This window comes from Oncorhynchus masou, chromosome 32, assembly GCF_036934945.1.
Source record: "Oncorhynchus masou masou isolate Uvic2021 chromosome 32, UVic_Omas_1.1, whole genome shotgun sequence".
NCBI classification, from domain to species: domain Eukaryota; kingdom Metazoa; phylum Chordata; class Actinopteri; order Salmoniformes; family Salmonidae; genus Oncorhynchus; species Oncorhynchus masou.
This window is the reverse complement of record NC_088243.1, coordinates 74,421,438-74,440,727: the sequence shown is the minus strand read 5'-3', so window position 1 is coordinate 74,440,727 and position 19,290 is coordinate 74,421,438. Positions and strand designations below refer to the sequence as shown.

At 38.8% G+C, this 19,290-nt stretch overlaps 1 protein-coding gene across 1 annotated transcript; it reads right to left on the bottom strand.

The window, feature by feature from the left end:
- Window positions 1-134: 134 nt before the first annotated feature.
- On the bottom strand, window positions 135-17,636 carry LOC135527266 (uncharacterized). The gene is made up of 12 exons (XM_064955862.1): window positions 17,559-17,636; window positions 16,901-17,248; window positions 16,355-16,714; window positions 16,058-16,174; window positions 15,833-15,894; window positions 14,918-15,043; window positions 5,609-5,711; window positions 5,000-5,344; window positions 4,163-4,504; window positions 2,184-2,300; window positions 1,993-2,045; window positions 135-1,869 (listed from the first exon to the last, which is right to left on the bottom strand). The coding sequence occupies exons 1-12, from the start codon at window positions 17,602-17,604 to the stop codon at window positions 1,741-1,743; spliced, it is 2,148 nt and encodes a 715-aa protein (XP_064811934.1). The 5' UTR covers window positions 17,605-17,636; the 3' UTR covers window positions 135-1,740.
- Between the last annotated feature and the right edge of the window lie 1,654 nt (window positions 17,637-19,290).

Genomic DNA, 19,290 nt, shown 5'->3' with positions numbered 1-19,290 from the left:
AAACAGTATGTCTAAGCAAAGGGCTGATATACAAGAAATACAATACAAGAGGATGACATAGAGTCACTAAGGAAGTCTAAAATAAAAATACAATCACAGATTAAAGGCCAAACTAAAAAATTGGGTTTCTCAGGAGTGATTTAAAGTCCTCGATGGTTCCTGGCCTTCTACCTGACAGGACCAGCTGTTCCATTACAGTGTTACACTGACAGAGAACGCTCCTAGAAGAATTAGCTTCCTACATCAGTGGAGGCTCCTCAGAGGAGGAAGGGGAGGACAGTTCTCAGTGAATTTCATAAAAAATGTAATAGTGAAACTTTTAAAAAGTTGTACTCTTTAGATTAAACGATACAAAATATATTCACGTAAGCAAGTAATTGATTAAAACACACTTTTTTTAATGAAGGTCTACAGTAGCCTCAACAGCACTCTCTAGGGAATGCATGATTGTGTAGCTGGAGGACAGCTAGCTTCCGTCTTCCTCTGGGTACAATGACTTCAATACAAACGTAGGAGTCTCATGTTTAATTACATAGTAATTGTGACAGCTTCTGGAGGAAATCTTCCAACTCATAAGAGCTCTTGTAGCATTAACTGAAATTTTGTCCACCCAACCAACGGATAGGAGAATTAATCTATTACTGAAAGCATAAGCTACAGCTAGCTAGCACTGCACTGCATAACATGCGGTGAGTAGCTGACTCAAAGAGAGAGAAAGACAATAGTTTAACAGTTTTAAACAAATTACTTTCTTTAAAAAATGAATGAGGATTGGGAGAGAGAGAGAGATATATATTTGGTATTTTTTTCACTTTCACTTTCACTTACTTAGCTAGCAAATGCAGCTAGCTAGTTTTGCCTACTCAAACACCCAGCTCAAACAGAGGGATGCTATGTCAGTTAGCTGGCTTTAACTATGCAAAATTGGAACTCTTTCAAGTAAAGGTAAGCTTTTGGTTTTACTAGTTTGGTGTAAGTGCTAATCTGCTTACTGACTGTACATTGTACTGCATCATTGTAGCGGGTTAAATATCTTGTTAGTTATTTTAGCTATGCTGACTATGACGTTACTTTAACTAATATGATGACAACGATGTGTGCTGTATGTAGCGGTTATGACATGAAGGATCGGTTTGGAAAGGTTTTTTCACCTGGTCACAGACAGCTGATGTGTTGTTCATTGAAGTCCATAAGCAAAGCTAAAAGGTGAGAGGAGGAGAGAGCGTAGATGCGAGAAGGAATACAACAAGCTGTTTGTATGTGGTTATGAAAGTGAGCTGTTTGAGTGTGAACGGTGGTGTATTTATTCATTCCTCAGATTCTGTTAAAACAAATCTTCAACGGATGCAAACGGAACAAAACTATAATAAATTCAGGTAATAAATATACCTGAATTTTTCCAGTTTGTAACTGTTGGACTAATGATGACACAATAGATCAGCTAGATGCAGGCAAAAGTGTGCAAGGCGGTATTGAATGTGTCCCTTTCTGTCCATGTGTCAGTGTCTGTCACCTCAAATCTTTATCTGGACTTGTGTGCACCTATTTTGTAAACTTTCATTCATAGGCTAGGTTGTAATAACCTCATGATGGGTATAGGGAGAATTCTGCCACTGTCTTGCTTGACAGAACATGTCACTGTATCATTAAGGGTATAATATCATGACTGTTTAAATACATTATATATTAAGAAAAGTTTATTGACCAAACTACATCCATTCCTCTGCACATAAGCAACGTTCAGTCCCAGTCTACTCTGACATCAGAGTACACACTCTCCTGTGGTGTCTCTCTCTTCTTTCTTCCTCTTTTAGTTTTCCTCTCAGAGAAATGCAATGCAGCATAATTCAGGGTATCTGGGTCTTGATCCTGTAAATAATGTTGTTGGTTTAAAAAATGTAGTCATAATAATAGTCAGAAAATTGGAGTATCTAGTATCATATCACAAATTATCTAGCAACAGGCCAATATTATAACACTTGCATTTATTACCTGATCATATTCAGTGGTTGAGTTGTCATGTCTAATATGCTGAGCAACACTCACTGTTAACATGAATAAAAAAAAAACATCAACATGACAAAAGGTAAAGACAGAGGTATTATACTTGATGACAAGTATTGTGCATTAACCGTAAAATGTTATAGGTGTTCAACTATAGTTTGTAATACCAGAGGACTCACCTTTATAATGTTCAGAAATTTGCTTTGTATTTCTGCTGAAGACGAGTATAATGATCACAATCACACAGAAAACTGTTGTCACTCCCAGTCCAATGACTACATGATCCAGTGATCTTTCTAAAAGGAATAAAAAACGTAATAACCGTCGATATACATGTATACCACCGTTATATTAATATCAAATAGGAAGAGAGATATAGCTACCCTTGAATTATAATAAAATAGTAAGAGAAAAATACCACCCTAATATAAAAATAAACAGTAAGAGATATATATATATAAATATATATATATACCACCCTTAAATTAAAATAAAATAATAAAAGAGATATATACCACCGTTAAATTAAAATAAAATAGTAGGAGAGATACATTTCACCCTTATGTTAAAACAAAATTGTCAAATAAATATATACCACCCTTATTTTAAAATAAAATAGTATGAGAGATCTATTTCACCCTTATATTCAAATAATATAGATAGAGGCATATATACCAACCATATAGTAAGATCTAATAATAATAGAAATACATACCACCATTACATTAAAATAAAATAGTAAGAAATATATAACACCATTTATATGACTAAAAAAATAGCGAGATATATATAGATAAACACCCTTATATTAAAATAAAAATGTTTCTGAAGATGGCAGAGGAGGATCAGTGTCTGTTCCTAACAACTGTTGATTTCTGGTGACTTTCCCTGCACTTTCAGCAACAGTGGCACATTTTTGGTAATGGACGACCAGTACCTACAGAAAGGAGCGGCTTCCATGGAGGAACTGAATGCAGGAGAATTATGTGTGATGTTCTGATGAGGGGCTCTGTCTTTTGTCTCTATCCTGCCTTTCCAGCCCAAACTTCCTCAACACCCTTTTCCTAGTATGACTAAGGACATTCAATCTCCAACATCCTAATCTGCCTCAGGACATTCAATCTCCATCTCCAACATCCTAATCTGCCTAAGGACATTCAATCTCCATCTCCATCATTCAAATGTGACAACGGAAATTCAATCTCCATCTCCGTCATCCTAATCTACCTAAGGACATTCTATCTCCATCGTCTCAATTTATATTTGTTGTGTTTGTTATTTTATTTAGCTTTTTAACGCTTTGAGATTAATTTTGTAATGAAAAGCACTATACACATTCCATAAAATTGGTATTATTATCACATGAAAGATGTGGATTGAAGATTGTAGCCACATTTTGAAGGAGAGATTTGTCAAAATATACATTTTAAATAAGTTATTAGCAGGTTGTATTTTGTTTACAGCATCTAAGAGTTTTTAACTGAACATTCATTTCTGGTCAATGATGAGAATATTGTTATAGCAAAAGGCACATTGACCTCAACCACTGTGCTGTACACTGACTGTATAAAACATTATGAGAATATGTTCTTTCCTTGACAGACTGACCAGGTGAATCCAGGTGAAAGGTATGATCCCTTATTGATGTCACTTGTTAAATCCACTTCAATCGGTGTATATGAAGGGGAAGAGATAGGTTACCGAATGATTTTTAAGCCTTGAGACAATTGGATTGTGTACAGTACGTGTGCCATTCAGAGGGCGAATGGGCAAAATAGTTAAGTGTCTTTGAACGGGTTACGGTAGTAGGTGCCAGGCGGACCGGTTTGAGTGTGTCAAGAACTGCAATGCTGCTGGGTTTTTCAAGCTCAACAGTTTCACGTGTGGATCAAAAATGGTCCACCACCCAAAGGACATCCAGCCAAAATGACACAACTGTGGGAAGCATTGGAGTCAACATGTGCCAGCATCCCTATGGAACACTTTCGACAACGTGTAGAGTCCATGCCCCAAAAAATTGAGGGCAAAAGGGGGTGCAACTCAATATTAGGAAGATGTTCTTAATGTTTTGTACACTCAATGTACATGCACCACTTTTAATATGACTAAACTTTCTTCTGTATTTTCAACATTATAACACATAATATTCATTACTTACCAATATTTAGGTTTGTTCCGTTGCCAAACAGGATCTCCCCACATGTGGCCACAGCACAGTAGTAAGTCCCAGCATCAGAGAGACTGAGGTTGTTCTTGGAGAGGCTGTAGACACAGCTCTGTGTAGGAGAGGGAGTCTCAGGGTTCTTCTTACACTCATCACTCCTGTTCCCAGGGGTGTAAATGACTCCTGGATGGGATTCTCCTGATCCGGCTCTGAACCAGTACACACTGTGTTCTCCTGTACAGGTCTCAGAGAGTACAGTACACTGCAGAGTCACAGAGTCTCCTGGATGGACTGGATCAGAAACTGGTTGCTGTACCAATGTAGGGTGATTGTGTCCTATATTGTGTCATTGTATTGAGAACATAATTATTCATTAGCTTGTAAAGTGGAGAGGTCATAGAGTTTTAAATAGAAAACATTCCTTTAGGCACATGGCAGTTTTGGAAACAGCGTTTTGCTTGCTAGAAAAGAGAGGTGCAGTTTATATTTGTCAGTAATTATTCATATGAATTCACCCCACAGTCAGCCAAGATGCTTAGCTAGGCTAGTTCTTTGCAGTAAAATTTAGTTAGCTACCGTTTCTACACTCTTTTGCTAGCTATACCCGTAACGATGTCATTTCAAAAACCTGTCTCCAAAAATGATAAGTTGTTTTTACATTTAACCATTATGACACGCAAGCATGAATATCCACTTTCTAAGCATACTGCAGCAAGATTGTTAATACTTTTCTGAACATCTAATGTACATGGCAGTGTACATCTACTGTATGTATAACAATACACAAAAACACTTGGTGAACATTGAAATGCACAATTTAAATTAAATTACCCTTCACAGCCAAAAATGTTGCATGTCCATAGTTCATCCCATACATTGTCCCAATTCCACAAAAGTATGTTGCCTCATCTAATGTGCTGATATTTCTGATAATGAGATTATACACATAATCAGATGTCTCCACTTTGAAACGTGGGTTCTTAAACTCTCCATTAAGTACAGGTTCTGATGCATAGGACACAGATGCGACAAGATGGGGCAGTTGGCCAACAGTCTGTCTGTACCAGTACAGCAATTGTTGAGATTCTGCTTTAGGACATGGCAAAGATATATTGTCTCCAAATAGACGAGTAGTCACTGGTATTGGTTGAGGAGCATCTTCAGTCTGAATCAGGTCTGCCAAAATGTGAATGTAATCAGATGTCAAATTGAAATGAAAATGGACATTGTTCAACTTTTGAGTAACAGGGTTTTTTCTTAATTAAGTCATCAAACTACTGCAATTTAAAATGTCTGAAGATATATCGGTCACATTGCTGTCCAAACTGAATATATTTCATTATCTTTAGATATGACTTTCCAATATGATATTATTATTCTTTTCGATTTTAAATTTTACTGTTCAGTAAAGTACTATGTGAGATTAGGACATGCACTTACACACTTGAGAGAGAAGTCCCCAAAGAAGGCAGATTCTGATCATCTTGATATGGACTGACTGTAGCTTTAACAACTGTTTTTCTATGTTACTATGAATGACTGACTGACAAAATGAAAATAATTGTGGGATGTTTAAAATCTAAGCATGACTTGATTGGTTAGGGGAAAGACATGCATCACTTCCTGTTGAACGTTTCCATCCGTTTTCAGCCATGTACTGTAGGCAATCTAAATATTTATGGTGTGCACTAATTTGTTGGCCTACATTACAACGAGATATTGCTCAGTGATGCAATATATCCAAGACTCAGATTAAGCCAAGACCACGATTCAAAACATTCTCAGTAGAGTTTTTACATTGAATGTGTAACGAAGACGCTGTGAGTTGAGAAGCAGGTGCAGGTGAAACGTTTAATAAAACAACAAACATGGAACGAAACAACATAACAGTAGCATCTACGCATGAACACAGGAACAATACAGACTGGGGAAGGAACCTAAGGGAGTGCCGGGTATAGGAGAGGTACTTGTGTGCCTCATGATAGACGTACAGGTGCGCTTACTGATTGATGCCAGGTGTGCGTAATAATGGATCCCAGGACCGGTGTTATGTATACCTGCGAAGGCGAACACAGGAGTAGACGTGACAGAAACTAGGCTTAATCTACATTTGTAAACTATTCAGACACCTTGACTTTTATTCCATTCTAAAATGGATTAAATAGTTGTTTTCCCCTCATCAATCTACACACAATACCACATAATGACAAAGCAAAAACAGGTTTTCAGACATTTTTGCAGATGTATAAAAAATGTAAAAGTATTCAGACCTTGTACTCAGTACTTTGTAGAAGCACCTTTTGCAGCGATTACAGCCTTGAGTCTTCTTGGTACGACACTACAACCTTGTCACACCTGTATTTGGGGAGTTTCTCCCACTCTTCTCTACATATCCTCCCAAGCGTTGTCAGGTTGGATGACAAGCGTTGCTGCAAAGCATTTTCAGGTCTCCCCAGAGATGTTCCATCAGGTTCTAGTCTTAGTCCTGGCTGGGCCATTCAAGGACATTCAGAGACTTGTCACGAAGCCACTCCTGCGTTGTCTTGGCTGTGTGCTTAGGGTCGTTGTCCTGTTGGAAGGTGAACCTTAACCCCAGTCTGAGGTCCTGAGGGCTCTGGAGCAGGTTTTCATCAAGGATCTCTCTTTACTTTGCTCCTTTCATCTTTACCTCAAACCTGACCAGTCTATCAGTCACTGCTGCTGAAAAACATCACCACAGCACGATGGTGCTACCACCATGCTTCATTGTAGGGATGGTGCCAGGTTTCCTCCAGACGTGACAATTGGCATTCATGCCAAAGAGTTCAGTCTTGGTTTCATCTGACCAGAGAATCTTGTTTCTCATGATCTGAGAGTCTTTAGGTGCATTTTGGCAAACTCCAAGCGGGCTGTCTTGTGCCTTTTACTGAGGAGTGGCTGCATAGCGGAGAAGGTATGGTGGGATTCTAAATGGTCGGTAATCTGTATGTTAACTTGGCTTTCAAAGATCTTTGAAAGGCAGGGTAGAATAGATATAGGTCTGTAGCCGTTTGGGTATAGAGTGTCTTTAAAGAAGACGATGACCGTGGCAGCTTTACAGTCTGTGGGAACCACAGATGACACAAAAGAGAGGTGAACATTTTAGTAATAGGGGCTGCAACAATTACGGCAGATATTTTTAAGAAAGAGTGGGTCCAGATTGTCTAGCCCGGTTGATTTGTAGAGGTCAATATTTTGCAGCTCTTTCAGAGCATCAGCTGTCTGAATTTGGGTGAAGGAGAAGTGGGAGAGGCTTAGGCGAGTTGCTGTGGGGGATGAAGGGCTTTTGATTGGGGTAGGGGTAGGGGTAGCCAGGTGGAAAGCATGGCCAGCCGTAGAAAAATTAGTATTGAAATTCTCAATTATAGTGGATTTATTCGTGGTGACTGTGTTGCCCAGCCTCAGTGCAGTGGGCAGCTGGGAGGAGGTGCTCTTATTCTCCATGGACTTTACAGTGTCCCAGAACCTTTTTGAGTTTGTGATACTGGATGCAAATTTCTGCTTGAAAAAGTTAGCCTTTGCTTTCCTAACTGCCTGTGAATATGTGTTCCTAACTTCCCTGAAAAATTGCATAACACGGGGGCTGTTCAATGCTAATTTTTTTTCACCTTTATTTAACAAGGTAGGCTAGTTGAGAACAAGTTCTCATTTGCAACTGCGACCTGGCCAAGATAAAGCATAGCAGTGTGAACAGACAACACAGAGTTACACATGGAGTAAACAATTAACAAGTCAAGAACACAGTAGAAAAAAAGAGAGTCTATATACATTGTGTGCAAAAGGCACGAGGAGGTAGGCGAATAATTAAAAACTTTGCAGATTAACACTGGAGTGATAAATGATCAGATGGTCATGTACAGGTAGAGATATTCGTGTGCAAAAGAGCAGAAAAGTAAATAAATAAAAACAGTATGGGAATGAGGTAGGTAAAAATGGGTGGGCTATTTACCGATAGACTATGTACAGCTGCAGTGACCGATTAGCTGCTCAGATAGCAGATGTTTGAAGTTGGTGAGGGAGATAAAAGTCTCCAACTTCAGCGATTTTTGCAATTCGTTCCAGTCACAGGCAGCAGAGAATTGGAACGAAAGGAGGCCAAATGAGGTGTTGGCTTTAGGGATGATCAGTGAGATACACCTGCTGGAGCGTGTGCTACGGGTGGGTTGCCATCGTGACCAGTGAACTGAGATAAGGTGGAGCTTTACCTAGCATGGACTTGTAGATGACCTGGAGCCAGTGGGTCTGGCGACGAATATGTAGCGAGGGCCAGCCGTCTAGAGCATACAGGTCGCAGTGGTGGGTGGTATAAGGTGCTTTAGTGACAAAACGGATGGCACTGTGATAAACTGCATCCAGTTTGCTGAGTAGAGTATTGGAAGCTATTTTGTAGATGACATCGCTGAAGTCGAAGATCAGTAGGATAGTCAGTTTTACTAGGGTAAGTTTGGCGGCGTGAGTGAAGGAGGCTTTGTTGCGGAATAGAAAGCCGACTCTAGATTTGATTTTCGATTGGAGATGTTTGATATGAGTCTGGAAGGAGAGTTTACAGTCTAGCCAGACACCTAGGTACTTATAGATGTCCACATATTCAAGGTCGGAACCATCCAGGGTGGTGATGCTAGTCAGGCGTGCAGGGGCAGGCAGCGAATGGTTGAAAAGCATGCATTTGGTTTTACTAGCGTTTAAGAGCAGTTGGAGGACGCGGAAGGAGTGTTGTATGGCATTGAAGCTTGTTTGGAGGTTAGATAGCACATTGTCCAAGGACGGGCCGGAAGTATATAGAATGGTGTCGTCTGTGTAGAGGTGGATCAGGGAATCGCCCGCAGCAAGAGCAACATCATTGATATATACAGAGAAAAGAGTCGGCCCAAGAATTGAACCCTGTGGCACCCCCATAGAGACTGCCAGAGGACAGGACAGCATGCCCTCCGATTTGACACACTGAACTCTGTCTGCAAAGTAGTTGGTGAACCAGGCACGGCAGTCATCAGAAAAACCTAGGCTACTGAGTCTGCCGATAAGAATATGGTGATTGACAGAGTCGAAAGCCTTGGCAAGGTCGATGAAAACGGCTGCACAGTCGATAGGGCAGTGAAGCTAGACTGGCGAGTATTATCCAGGTTAAAAAAACTGGCTGGCTGTGCATAAAGTAAAAGCTGCTATCAGTGGCTAACAATGACTAAATAGCTTGTAGCTAGTTAGCTGGTTAGCTTCTGGAGGTTCTTGAATGTGTTCTAAAAATTAAAAATAATAGCGATTCCGTATCACATTGGGTGAGGCAGGTTACCGAAGGTATAATCGAATTAAAAATCGAAAAGAGATTGAAAGTAAATATGGGTCCAGTGAGTGGTTGGGCTGGCTGGGGACGCGGCGATTCAGACAGTTAGCAGGCCTGTGCTAACAAGCTAACAGTTAGTAGGGCGGGGCTAAACAAGCTAGCAGTTATCGGACCGGGGCTAAACAAGCTATCAGTTAGCAGGCCGAATTAGCAGGCAAGCAGATAGCAAGGGCTAGAAAGTTAGCCTTTGGGGGACGTCGCGATGGGGTGAGTCTGTTTATGCCTCTTCATGCGGTGACATCGATAGACCGGTCGTGGGTCCGGATATTGTAGCCCAGGAGTATGCTTCAGTGGTAGCACAGGAGCTCTGGCCGGGCTAGCTTCAAGCTAAGTGGATGGAAATGCTAGCCAGGAGTAATCATCCGGTGTTGCAGTTAGCTAGTTAGCTAGTTGTGAAGATCCAGCTGAAAATGTTCTGTTTGCGGTGGGAATCCGGGGATAAAAATAATAGGTCCGTTATTGTCTGGTTAGAGTCGCGTTGTTCGAACTGGCGAGAGCTTTCCTAGCTAAAGGTTAGCTGATGACCGGTTAGCTGATGACCTCTAGCAATGTTTTGCTGACTGATAGCTGGTAGTTAGCTGGCTAGCTTCAGTTGAGGGGTTCCGGATCCGAAGTAAATATAAATACTTTAGGAAAAAATAAGCAGATCCACGCTACATTGGGTGAGGCGGGTTGCAGGAGAGTATTTAGATGTTGAGGTTTAGCAAAATGTTTTAAAAGATATGCGAAGAAAAATATGTTAAAAAAACGATATATACAAGGGACACGACACGACAAGACGTCTGACTGCTACGCCATCTTGGATCTAGTCTTGCAGAATGCCACAGGATATTTTTGTGCTGGATAAGGGCAGTCAGTCTGGAGAGAATCAAGAGCTATATCTGTTCCTGGTTCTACAGTTTTTGAATGGGGCACGCTTGTTTAAGATGGTGAGGAAGGCACTTTTGAAGAATAACAAGGCATCCTGTACTGACGGAATGAGGACAACAGGTCGATTAGAAAGGCCTGCTCGCTGAAGTGTTTCAGGGAGTGTTTGACAGTGATGAGGGTGATTGTTTGACCGCAGACCCATTACAGATGCAGGGAATGAGGCAGTGATCGCTGAGATCTTGTTTGAAAACAGAAGAGGTGTATTTGGAGGACAAGTTGGTTAGGATGATATCTATGAGGGTGCCCGTGTTTACGGATTTGGGGTTGTTCCTGGTGGATTCATTGATAATTTGTGTGAGATTGAGGGCATCAATCTTAGTTTGTAGCATGGCCAGGGTGTTAAGCATGTCACAGTTTAGTTCACCTAGCAGCATGAGCTCTGAAGATAGATGGGGGGCAATCAATTCACGTATGGGGTCCAGGGCACAGCTGGGGGCAGAGGATGGTCTATAGCAAGCGGCAACGTTGAGAGACTTGTTTCTGGATAGGTGGATTTTTAAAAGTAGAAGCCCGAATTGTTTGGGTACAGAGCTGGATAGTAAGACAAAACTCTGCATGCTATCTCTGCAGTAAATTGCAACACCGCCCCCTTTGGCAGTTTTATCTTGTCGGAAAATCTTAATGTTAGGGATGAAAATTTCAGGGTTTTTGGTGGTCTCCCTAATCCAGGATTCAGACATAGCTAGAACATCAGGGTTGGCAGAGTGTGCTAAAGCAGTGAATAAAACAAACTTCGGGAGGAGGCTTATAATGTTTACATGCATGAAACCAAGTCTTTTACGGTTAAATAAGTTTAAAAATGAGAGCACCTGAGGAGTAGGAGTGTAGCTTGGCACTGCAGGGCCTGGATTAACCTCTGCATCATCATCATCAACAGAGGAGAAGTAGGATAAGGGTACGGCTAAAGGCTACCAGGACTGATCGTCTCGTGCGTTCAGAGCAGAGAGTAAAAGGAGCAGGTTTCTGGGCGCGAGATAATAGATAATAAAGTACAGACAGAGGTATGGTAGGATGGTAGGATGTGAGTACAGAGGTTATTCCTTTGTGTAATGAAGAAGTCTGGCCATCTAGGAACTGCGTAACACTGTTGAGAGTTGCACAAGACTTGAAAAGTTGCTTGGTTTGTTGTCTTCCAGTATTGAACACAGATAGACCTGTCTTCAATTTGATCGATTATTAACATTTAAAAATGTGATTTTCATATAATTTTATTTGAATTTGCCACGCTGCATTTTCCCTGGCTTTTGGCCAAGTGGGATGCAAGCTACTTTTCAAGTCTTGGCCAACTCTCAACAGCGTTACCCTTTTCCAGGATGGCCCTACTTCTTCATTGCACAAATTAATAACCTCAACCAAATTCCAAAGACTGGTGACATCCAGTGGAAGCGGTAGGAACTGAAAACAAGTTTCTAATAAATATTGTTTGCAAATGAGAACTCACTGAACAGACAGAGACCTAAAAAAAAATCTGAACGGTTAGTCCTCTGTGTTTTGCCTGCTACATAAGTTCTGTTATACTCACAGACATGGTTCAAACAATTTTAGAAACTTCAGAGTGTTTTCTATCCAAATCTACTAATATACATATCTTATATTCTTGGCAGGAGTAGCAGGAAGTTGAAATTGGGCACGCTATTCATCCAAAAGTGAAAATGCTGCCCCCTATACCTTAAGAAGTTAAGCAATGCCACTTTATATAATGTTTACATACACTACATTACTCATCTCATCTACTGCATCTTTCCTATGCCTTTCGGCCATTGCTCATTAATATATTTATATGTACATATTCTTATTCATTCCTTTACACTTGTGTGTATAAGGTAATTGTTGTGCAATTGTTAGATTACTTGTTAGATATTACTGCACGGTCGGAACGAGAAGCACAAGCATTTCGCTACACTTGCATTAACATCTGCTAACCATGTGTATGTGACCAATAAAAATAGATTTGATTTGATTTGATTAATCAGAAATTTGGTGCCCAACAATTGGCAATATTATAGACCTCCCCTTTACAATGTTCACATTCTGGCTCTGCATTTCTGTTGCAGATGATAATGATCACAATCACACAGACACACAAACTTATGTCACTCCCAGTGCAATGACTACAGGATGTGCCGGCATTGATGTTTTATATTATACAAAATAAAATAATTAAATATTGTTGATATAGTTTTAACAGGGCAATCCAGGATTAGAAAAAAAATAGACCACCCCACCACCACTTATGTTGATAAACAGATAAAGGTTAGGGCTGAAGAAATGTAACCCGGAGTGCATAAAAAGCCATGGTTAGGGAATGATCATTAGACCAGAAAAGCATGGAGCAGTCACGACACTTGAAATTGTTGGAACTATGAAACTCGACATGAGGGGAAGAAAATTAACCCACCTACTAGACCAGGAAACATGATGCGGAGAACTACATGTTTGAAATGGTTGAAACTTTAAACTTCAACACGAGGTGAAAAAGATAACCTCACCATTCGGACCAGGACATTGCCAGTATGGAGCTGCTTGTGTAAAGTGGTTTGGAACTTTGAATACCAACACAAGGGGGACAAAGAAAACTCCCCTCTCAGACAATCACTGGTACAGCTAAGTAGATGTTCTGAGGAAACACCCTCCCTCTTTTGGTAACAAGCCATCATATTTTGTCAGTCCACTAGCGACCTTTGTCTCATGTAGAGACATGTAGAGACATGTAGAGGTGTATGCTTATTCTGTGTTATTACTTAGTTAGCTAGTCAATAAAGAATTAAACCAATTTGTGTAGTACTGAATTATGAGCAAGGTTGGGGATTTTGCAGATCCAAGAAGGTTATGACTGGTCAGAATGATGATATGATAAGATGTCACGATTAATATGTTGACTGTTTTATGGATGTTATACTGTTGTTATATAAATATTAATTTGGGAGATGGTAACTCTTTAAATAACTTATTCTGTGGTGCCCCAAATCCTAATTTGGGGTTAATTGTTACATTATTTATTTTATCAGGTAACAATTAAACATAGTTAGTGGATTAAATAAATACAGTCATAAGAATAATGAAAGTAAAGTCACAACACCATATTTTAAGTCTAAACAGTGTGTGTTTACAATAACACTATTTACAAACAATGGAGTAAAACAAGCTCATGTGACTTCTATAAGCTACAAATATTATTTAATAATTCATTTCTATATATCATTAACTTGAATTGAATTCCAGACTGTCCCCTTTAACACAATGTGTTTCTGTATGCTATAAGCACTCTCCTACATGAGACATAATTATTTGAATATAACAACTCACAATATAATATTCATAAACTACCAATATCCATTTTTTTTCCTTTGCCAAACAGGATCTCTGTGGAAAAAGTTCAACATGTCCTATTCCATTTCCAACTAATAAGCAGTTAGCGCAATCAAAAGACCAGTGATATGTATCTGGGCCAACAGTTATATAATGTTTCCCAGTCTGTCGGTTGAATGCTTTAGGCCTACTAATTGATACCATACTCTATTCAACCGATACATATCTCTATTTGACCATACTAGACCTACCTCTATGAGGAGTAGCCCACTCATCCTAGTTGCCTTAACACAGTAAGATCTTAGCATAATCTCATTTGTAAATTGACTTCACAAAGTGAAATTATTACCTCAAAGAGATATTATACAAAAATATGAATGTACATGATGGTACAAAAATGCTTTTTATGACTTGAAAAACTTGAATAATCATGAATGAAATGGTTATGTCCATAATTTAACTATGACAGACAGTAAGAATTTGACCTCTTCTGAAATGAATAACAAACCAAAGACACTATACTAGAAATATTCAGTGATATTAAATGACAATGATAATCCTACAACATTCATTTATTGCTATGATTAAATACGTGATAATTTATGGAACAAAAACTATTCTGCACATATCAACCCAATATGATATTGTTCCATTCAACATTTTACACAATGTTACGAACATATGTGCAAAGGTTTCATCAAAGCAAAGGGTGGCTATTTGAAGAATCTCAAATCTCAAATATATTTTGATTTGTTTAACACTTCTTTGATTAGTACATGATTCCATATGCTTTATTTCATAGTTTTGATGTCTTCACTATTATTCTACAATGTAAAATGTTTTTTACAAATAAAGTACAACCCTTGAATGAGTAAGTGTTCTAAAACTTTTTACCAATAGTGTACATAGACATTTAAAGATGAAAACCCAGCAAGCTCAGAATAAGTTGACCACTCCAGAAGATATTTTGAGCAGAAACATGGTTGTAATTCCATTGTCTATGGTATTATATTTGGATATTGTATTGTACTATTGTGAAAGTTAATCTGAAAGCAATGTCCTGCGATTGTTTTACCAAAACGCTTAAATTGTGTCTAAATAGAGACACTTGACTGAGATAATTTAGTCTATGTTGTATCTGAAACAGTTCAATCCCAGTCTGAACACCTGACATCAGAGTACACACTCTCCTGTGGTGTCTCTCTCTTCTTTCTTCCTCTTTTAATTTTCTTCTCAGAGAAATGCAATGCAGCATAATTCAAAATATCTGTGTTTGGCACCTAAGGAATAGAGTACAGTAAATAATAACTCCACTGTGCACAATAATAGAAAAGTCAAATAATAACATTAACAATAATACGGTAAGGCGAATGTTCATGCGGAAGCTAGGATTCAAATCTTAGCAGAGGGCGCAGGACTGCCAACAATGCAGCTTTTAAAGTCATTTTCTCTGAGATTTAAGGATATCGCATTCATGGTAAACACTCCAGATGTCAGCTCAGAAACTATTATTTTTTCATTTCAAGCTTGCTATAACACGGATCTAACTTGGATCAGATTGAATCCTGGTCTTAGTGTCATATTTTTTCATACTAGTTAATTACAGGCTACGGCATTAAAGACAAATGAAACAATTTTTTTTTAAATCATTTACTTTGTAACAACCAAAACCTAAACTGATGTTCAAAGCATGTTGACATTGTTAAATATAATATTTACACTACAGATTTACGCTACAAATTTCTGAACAATAAATAAGCTAGCGGATATGAGGGTAATTTAACATCTTAAAGCCCGACATCTAAAATGTAACTAAACATTTTATTAAAAATATCAACAACATTTTTGATCAACTGAGAGCTTGCAAAATTATAGCTGCAGGTTATAATTAACTATATTTAAATACAGGTTTTCTCTATGACAAACAAGTCTGACGCAACATCTCATGGGTTACTGCTGTACTTAGTGATTTATTTACAAATATACACATATACACTAATATAAACACTCCTGTGTAACAGACAATGTACCTCTTGTTTCACACATTGGATAATATAGATGTTACATACCTGACCACTTGACTGCTCTGATGAGAGGTTATCATCATGGTGAATATGCTGAGAGACACTTGCTGTATCAACAGATAGAAACCCAAGCATGAAAATGGAGACAGAATATACAGTATACCATTCAACAGTGTAAGCCCATGAGGTGAGATTTTACTTTTAAATTATCATTGCTCACACATTTGACACAAAACAATAGATATGTTCTGCATGTCTAAAATGACTTACCTTTACAATGATCACATGTTTGTCTCTTGTTTTTGGTACAAGCGAGAATAAAAATGACAATCACACACACAGCCACTGCTGCTCCCAAGCTGAGGACAATGGGATCCACTGTGTTTCCTGGTATTAAAATACATTCAACATGCTTGCTATGTTTTATGTTAAGGATGCATAGTTGACAACACAATTGTTTTCTCACTTTGACCCATTTTAACTACTAAATAACATATCATTAAAATGTGCTTAAATGTTTTGATAAAGAAGTGTAAGGTGCTTTATCAATTTAACAAGAAGTTGTACCTTTAATGGTGTTAAGTTTGGTTCCGTCGCCAAACAGGATCTCCCCACATATGGCCACAGCACAGTAGTAAGTCCCAGCATCAGAGAGACTGAGGTTGTTCTTGGAGAGGCTGAAGACACAGCTCTGTGTAGGAGAGGGAGTCTCAGGGCTCTTCTTACACTCATCACTCCTGTTCCCAGAGGTGTAAATGACTCCTGGATGGGATTCTCCTGATCCGGCTCTGAACCAGTACACACTGTGTTCTCCTGTACAGGTCTCAGAGAGTACTGTACACTGCAGAGTCACAGAGTCTCCTGGATGGACTGGGTCAGACTCTGGCTGCTGTTCCACTATCTTGTTGTCAGACCTCTGACCGTTTCCTAAATTAATCAGAACATAGAGTAATTATCAGACATTCAAATAATTTCAGATTAACATATGTTTCTGCGCTATTTCTGTTAGCTGAGAAATCACAAAAGTGCCAAGCAATTTTTTTGTCTTATTAGTTATTAAAAAGTTATTGTCCAATTGGCATAACTTAAAAATAGAAAGTACAATTATTTTACCTTTTAAAGACAGATATGTGCCATCTCTAAACTTCACAGTCATCACTGTTCCAATTGCACAATAGTACATGGCTTCATCTTCTGGGATCGACTTCATGATAGTAAGGTGAAGCATCCTTTGAGCCAAAGTTACGCTGAAGTGTGAATTGTTAAATCCAGAGTGAAACACAGGCTCTGTTAAATATTTATGCATCGATGAGACAAGTTGTGGAATACCTCCCACAGTTTGCTTGTACCAGTGCATTTGCTCATCGTTGAATTCCTCTTCTGGGAAAACACATAGCAGGGTTACAGGATCACCAAGTTGAACAGTGGTCACTGGACTTAGCAGGTTAACATGGTCTACATCTAAATCAAATGGAAACAGAAACACAAGCACATTGTAGTTATCACAGACAAGGACAAATGTTAAGAGAAAACAAGTCTGTGAAAACATTTCAAATAATTGAAAATCAAGTTGTGAAAATCATTCCAGATGTTTTACTTTTCTTCTGCTTACTTTGTTTATTATTTATTTTTAGATGGTATTTGTGTTGGTTGAACGTTCTAAATGTCAATTTATCCTATCCTTCAAGAACCTTGAACTATATTGAATTGCACGGCACAGGAAAAACAATATTTTTAATGTATTATGATGAAGTGATGAAATTGTACTTACACACTGCACTGAGAATAATCACAGCAACCCCTAATCTGACCATCATGGTATGTAGCCTCTAGACTGGTAGTGTTGATTTGGTCTGTGCTTAAATGAGAACCCAAGACCAAGTATTCAAACTTGAAAACATACCTCATTGGCTGGAACATAGTGTTCAATACTTCCTGTAAAATGTTCCAACCCGTGACCCATTTCTTTGGTAAACCTGACATGCCTGTTATGTCATAAGGTCACAACCTTAGCTTTCATGTTACTGTATACTACAGTGCCTCATATATTGTATGTTTTGAACTGTTTAATTGTCCTTTTATCCACTGTACTTTTTTGTTGTATGGATACCATGTACCATGTTTGACCATGATTGTTTTTAGTATCTCAAATGTGGTCTCAATGTTATTTGCAAAATCTGAATTGTGCATTATTGTATTATTGTGGATAGACACAAATACATTTGTCTAACTAACTATATCAATGTATTTCTGTCTGCACAGTACAATTGCTATATTTTGCCTGTCCTCTTTTCTTGTCCTGTTTCATTTAATTATTTTTGGCATGAAAAGATCTCACTGAAAATGCACTTAGACTTTAACATTACGTTTTTGTTAACCTTACAAGTCTAAGCTCTATCTAAACTGTGGAGTGGGGCTAAGTAGTACCAAGCCTTATGGCATATTTTTAAGACCCTTTGAAGTATCCCAAAATATGTTTAAAAAATTATATATATATTTGATGAAAATGTCTTTTTGGCCTCTGCTATTAGCCCATCCAAATGCATTGAAAGGTGTCTATCCTACATCTGAGAGAAGAACACTTAATACGTAAGAACACTTAATACGTTGATTTTGCCCCTTGTTCTTGTCCATAAACAGTCTCCTCCACAGGAGGTTGGTGGCTCCTCAATAACTGGGGAAGATGGACTCGTGGAGAGGAAGCAGTGGAATGGTATCAAATATATCAAACACATGTGTTTGATGCCATTCCAGTCGCTCCATTCCAGCCATTTAAATGAGCCGTCCTCCCTCAGCAGCCTCCACTGGTCTCAATATATAGTTCCATCCATTTTTTCAAATGGTACCGGGGGAGCTTCAGACTTGTGAGGCCTGTAGGCATCCTATAGCAAAACAACTGAATTGTATGAGTTCGTGAGAGTCTCATCTTTAAACAGAGGGGTCAAACCAGTATGTAGCCCAAACTACAGACAGAAGTTGTCAGATCGGCTGTACTGACTTCAGACAAGTCCCAAAATGCTTGGGGGGTCGTAGAGCAAAACGGAGAACACCATAGTGTTTGTGAGAATCTCATCATTTCATGATAGTTAATATAGGACAAACCGTTCGGATGCTACAGACAATTTTGTGAGAAGACGAATTTGCGGGATGTCTCATGGTCTGACAAACACTGCTGTGGCTCTGTCACCTTACACTGTAGATGCTGAAGTATTACATAGGCAGATGAGGTGGATTGAGATGCATTCAGTACAAAAAAACATATCTCTAGCTTAAATTGACAGATTTTTATGGGAACATTTTTATTGAGTTAATTAGATTTCCGCGAGGGCATGGACATCGTCCTTAGGATATTTTTGTTAAGTGGTTCTGTGAGGTCATGTATCAAAGGGGTCAAAGATCTCAAGTGGCAGGGTAAACAGGTAGCAACCAGGGGACTGCTCAGAAAACCACTCTCGAGACCATTTCTTAAACTTTTTCAGCTCAAGACTCAAGTGAGTAATTAA

Coding starts and splice junctions, on each gene's coding strand:
- LOC135527266 (XM_064955862.1), bottom strand. CDS start 17,604: ATGATGGTCAGATTAGGGGTTGCTGTGATTATTCTCAGTGCAGTGT. Junction 17,249..17,558: donor GATTATTCTCAGTGCAGTGT/GTAAGTACAATT, acceptor CATTTGATTTAG/ATGTAGACCATGTTAACCTG. Junction 4,505..4,999: donor AACATTTTTGGCTGTGAAGG/GTAATTTAATTT, acceptor GACACAATATAG/GACACAATCACCCTACATTG.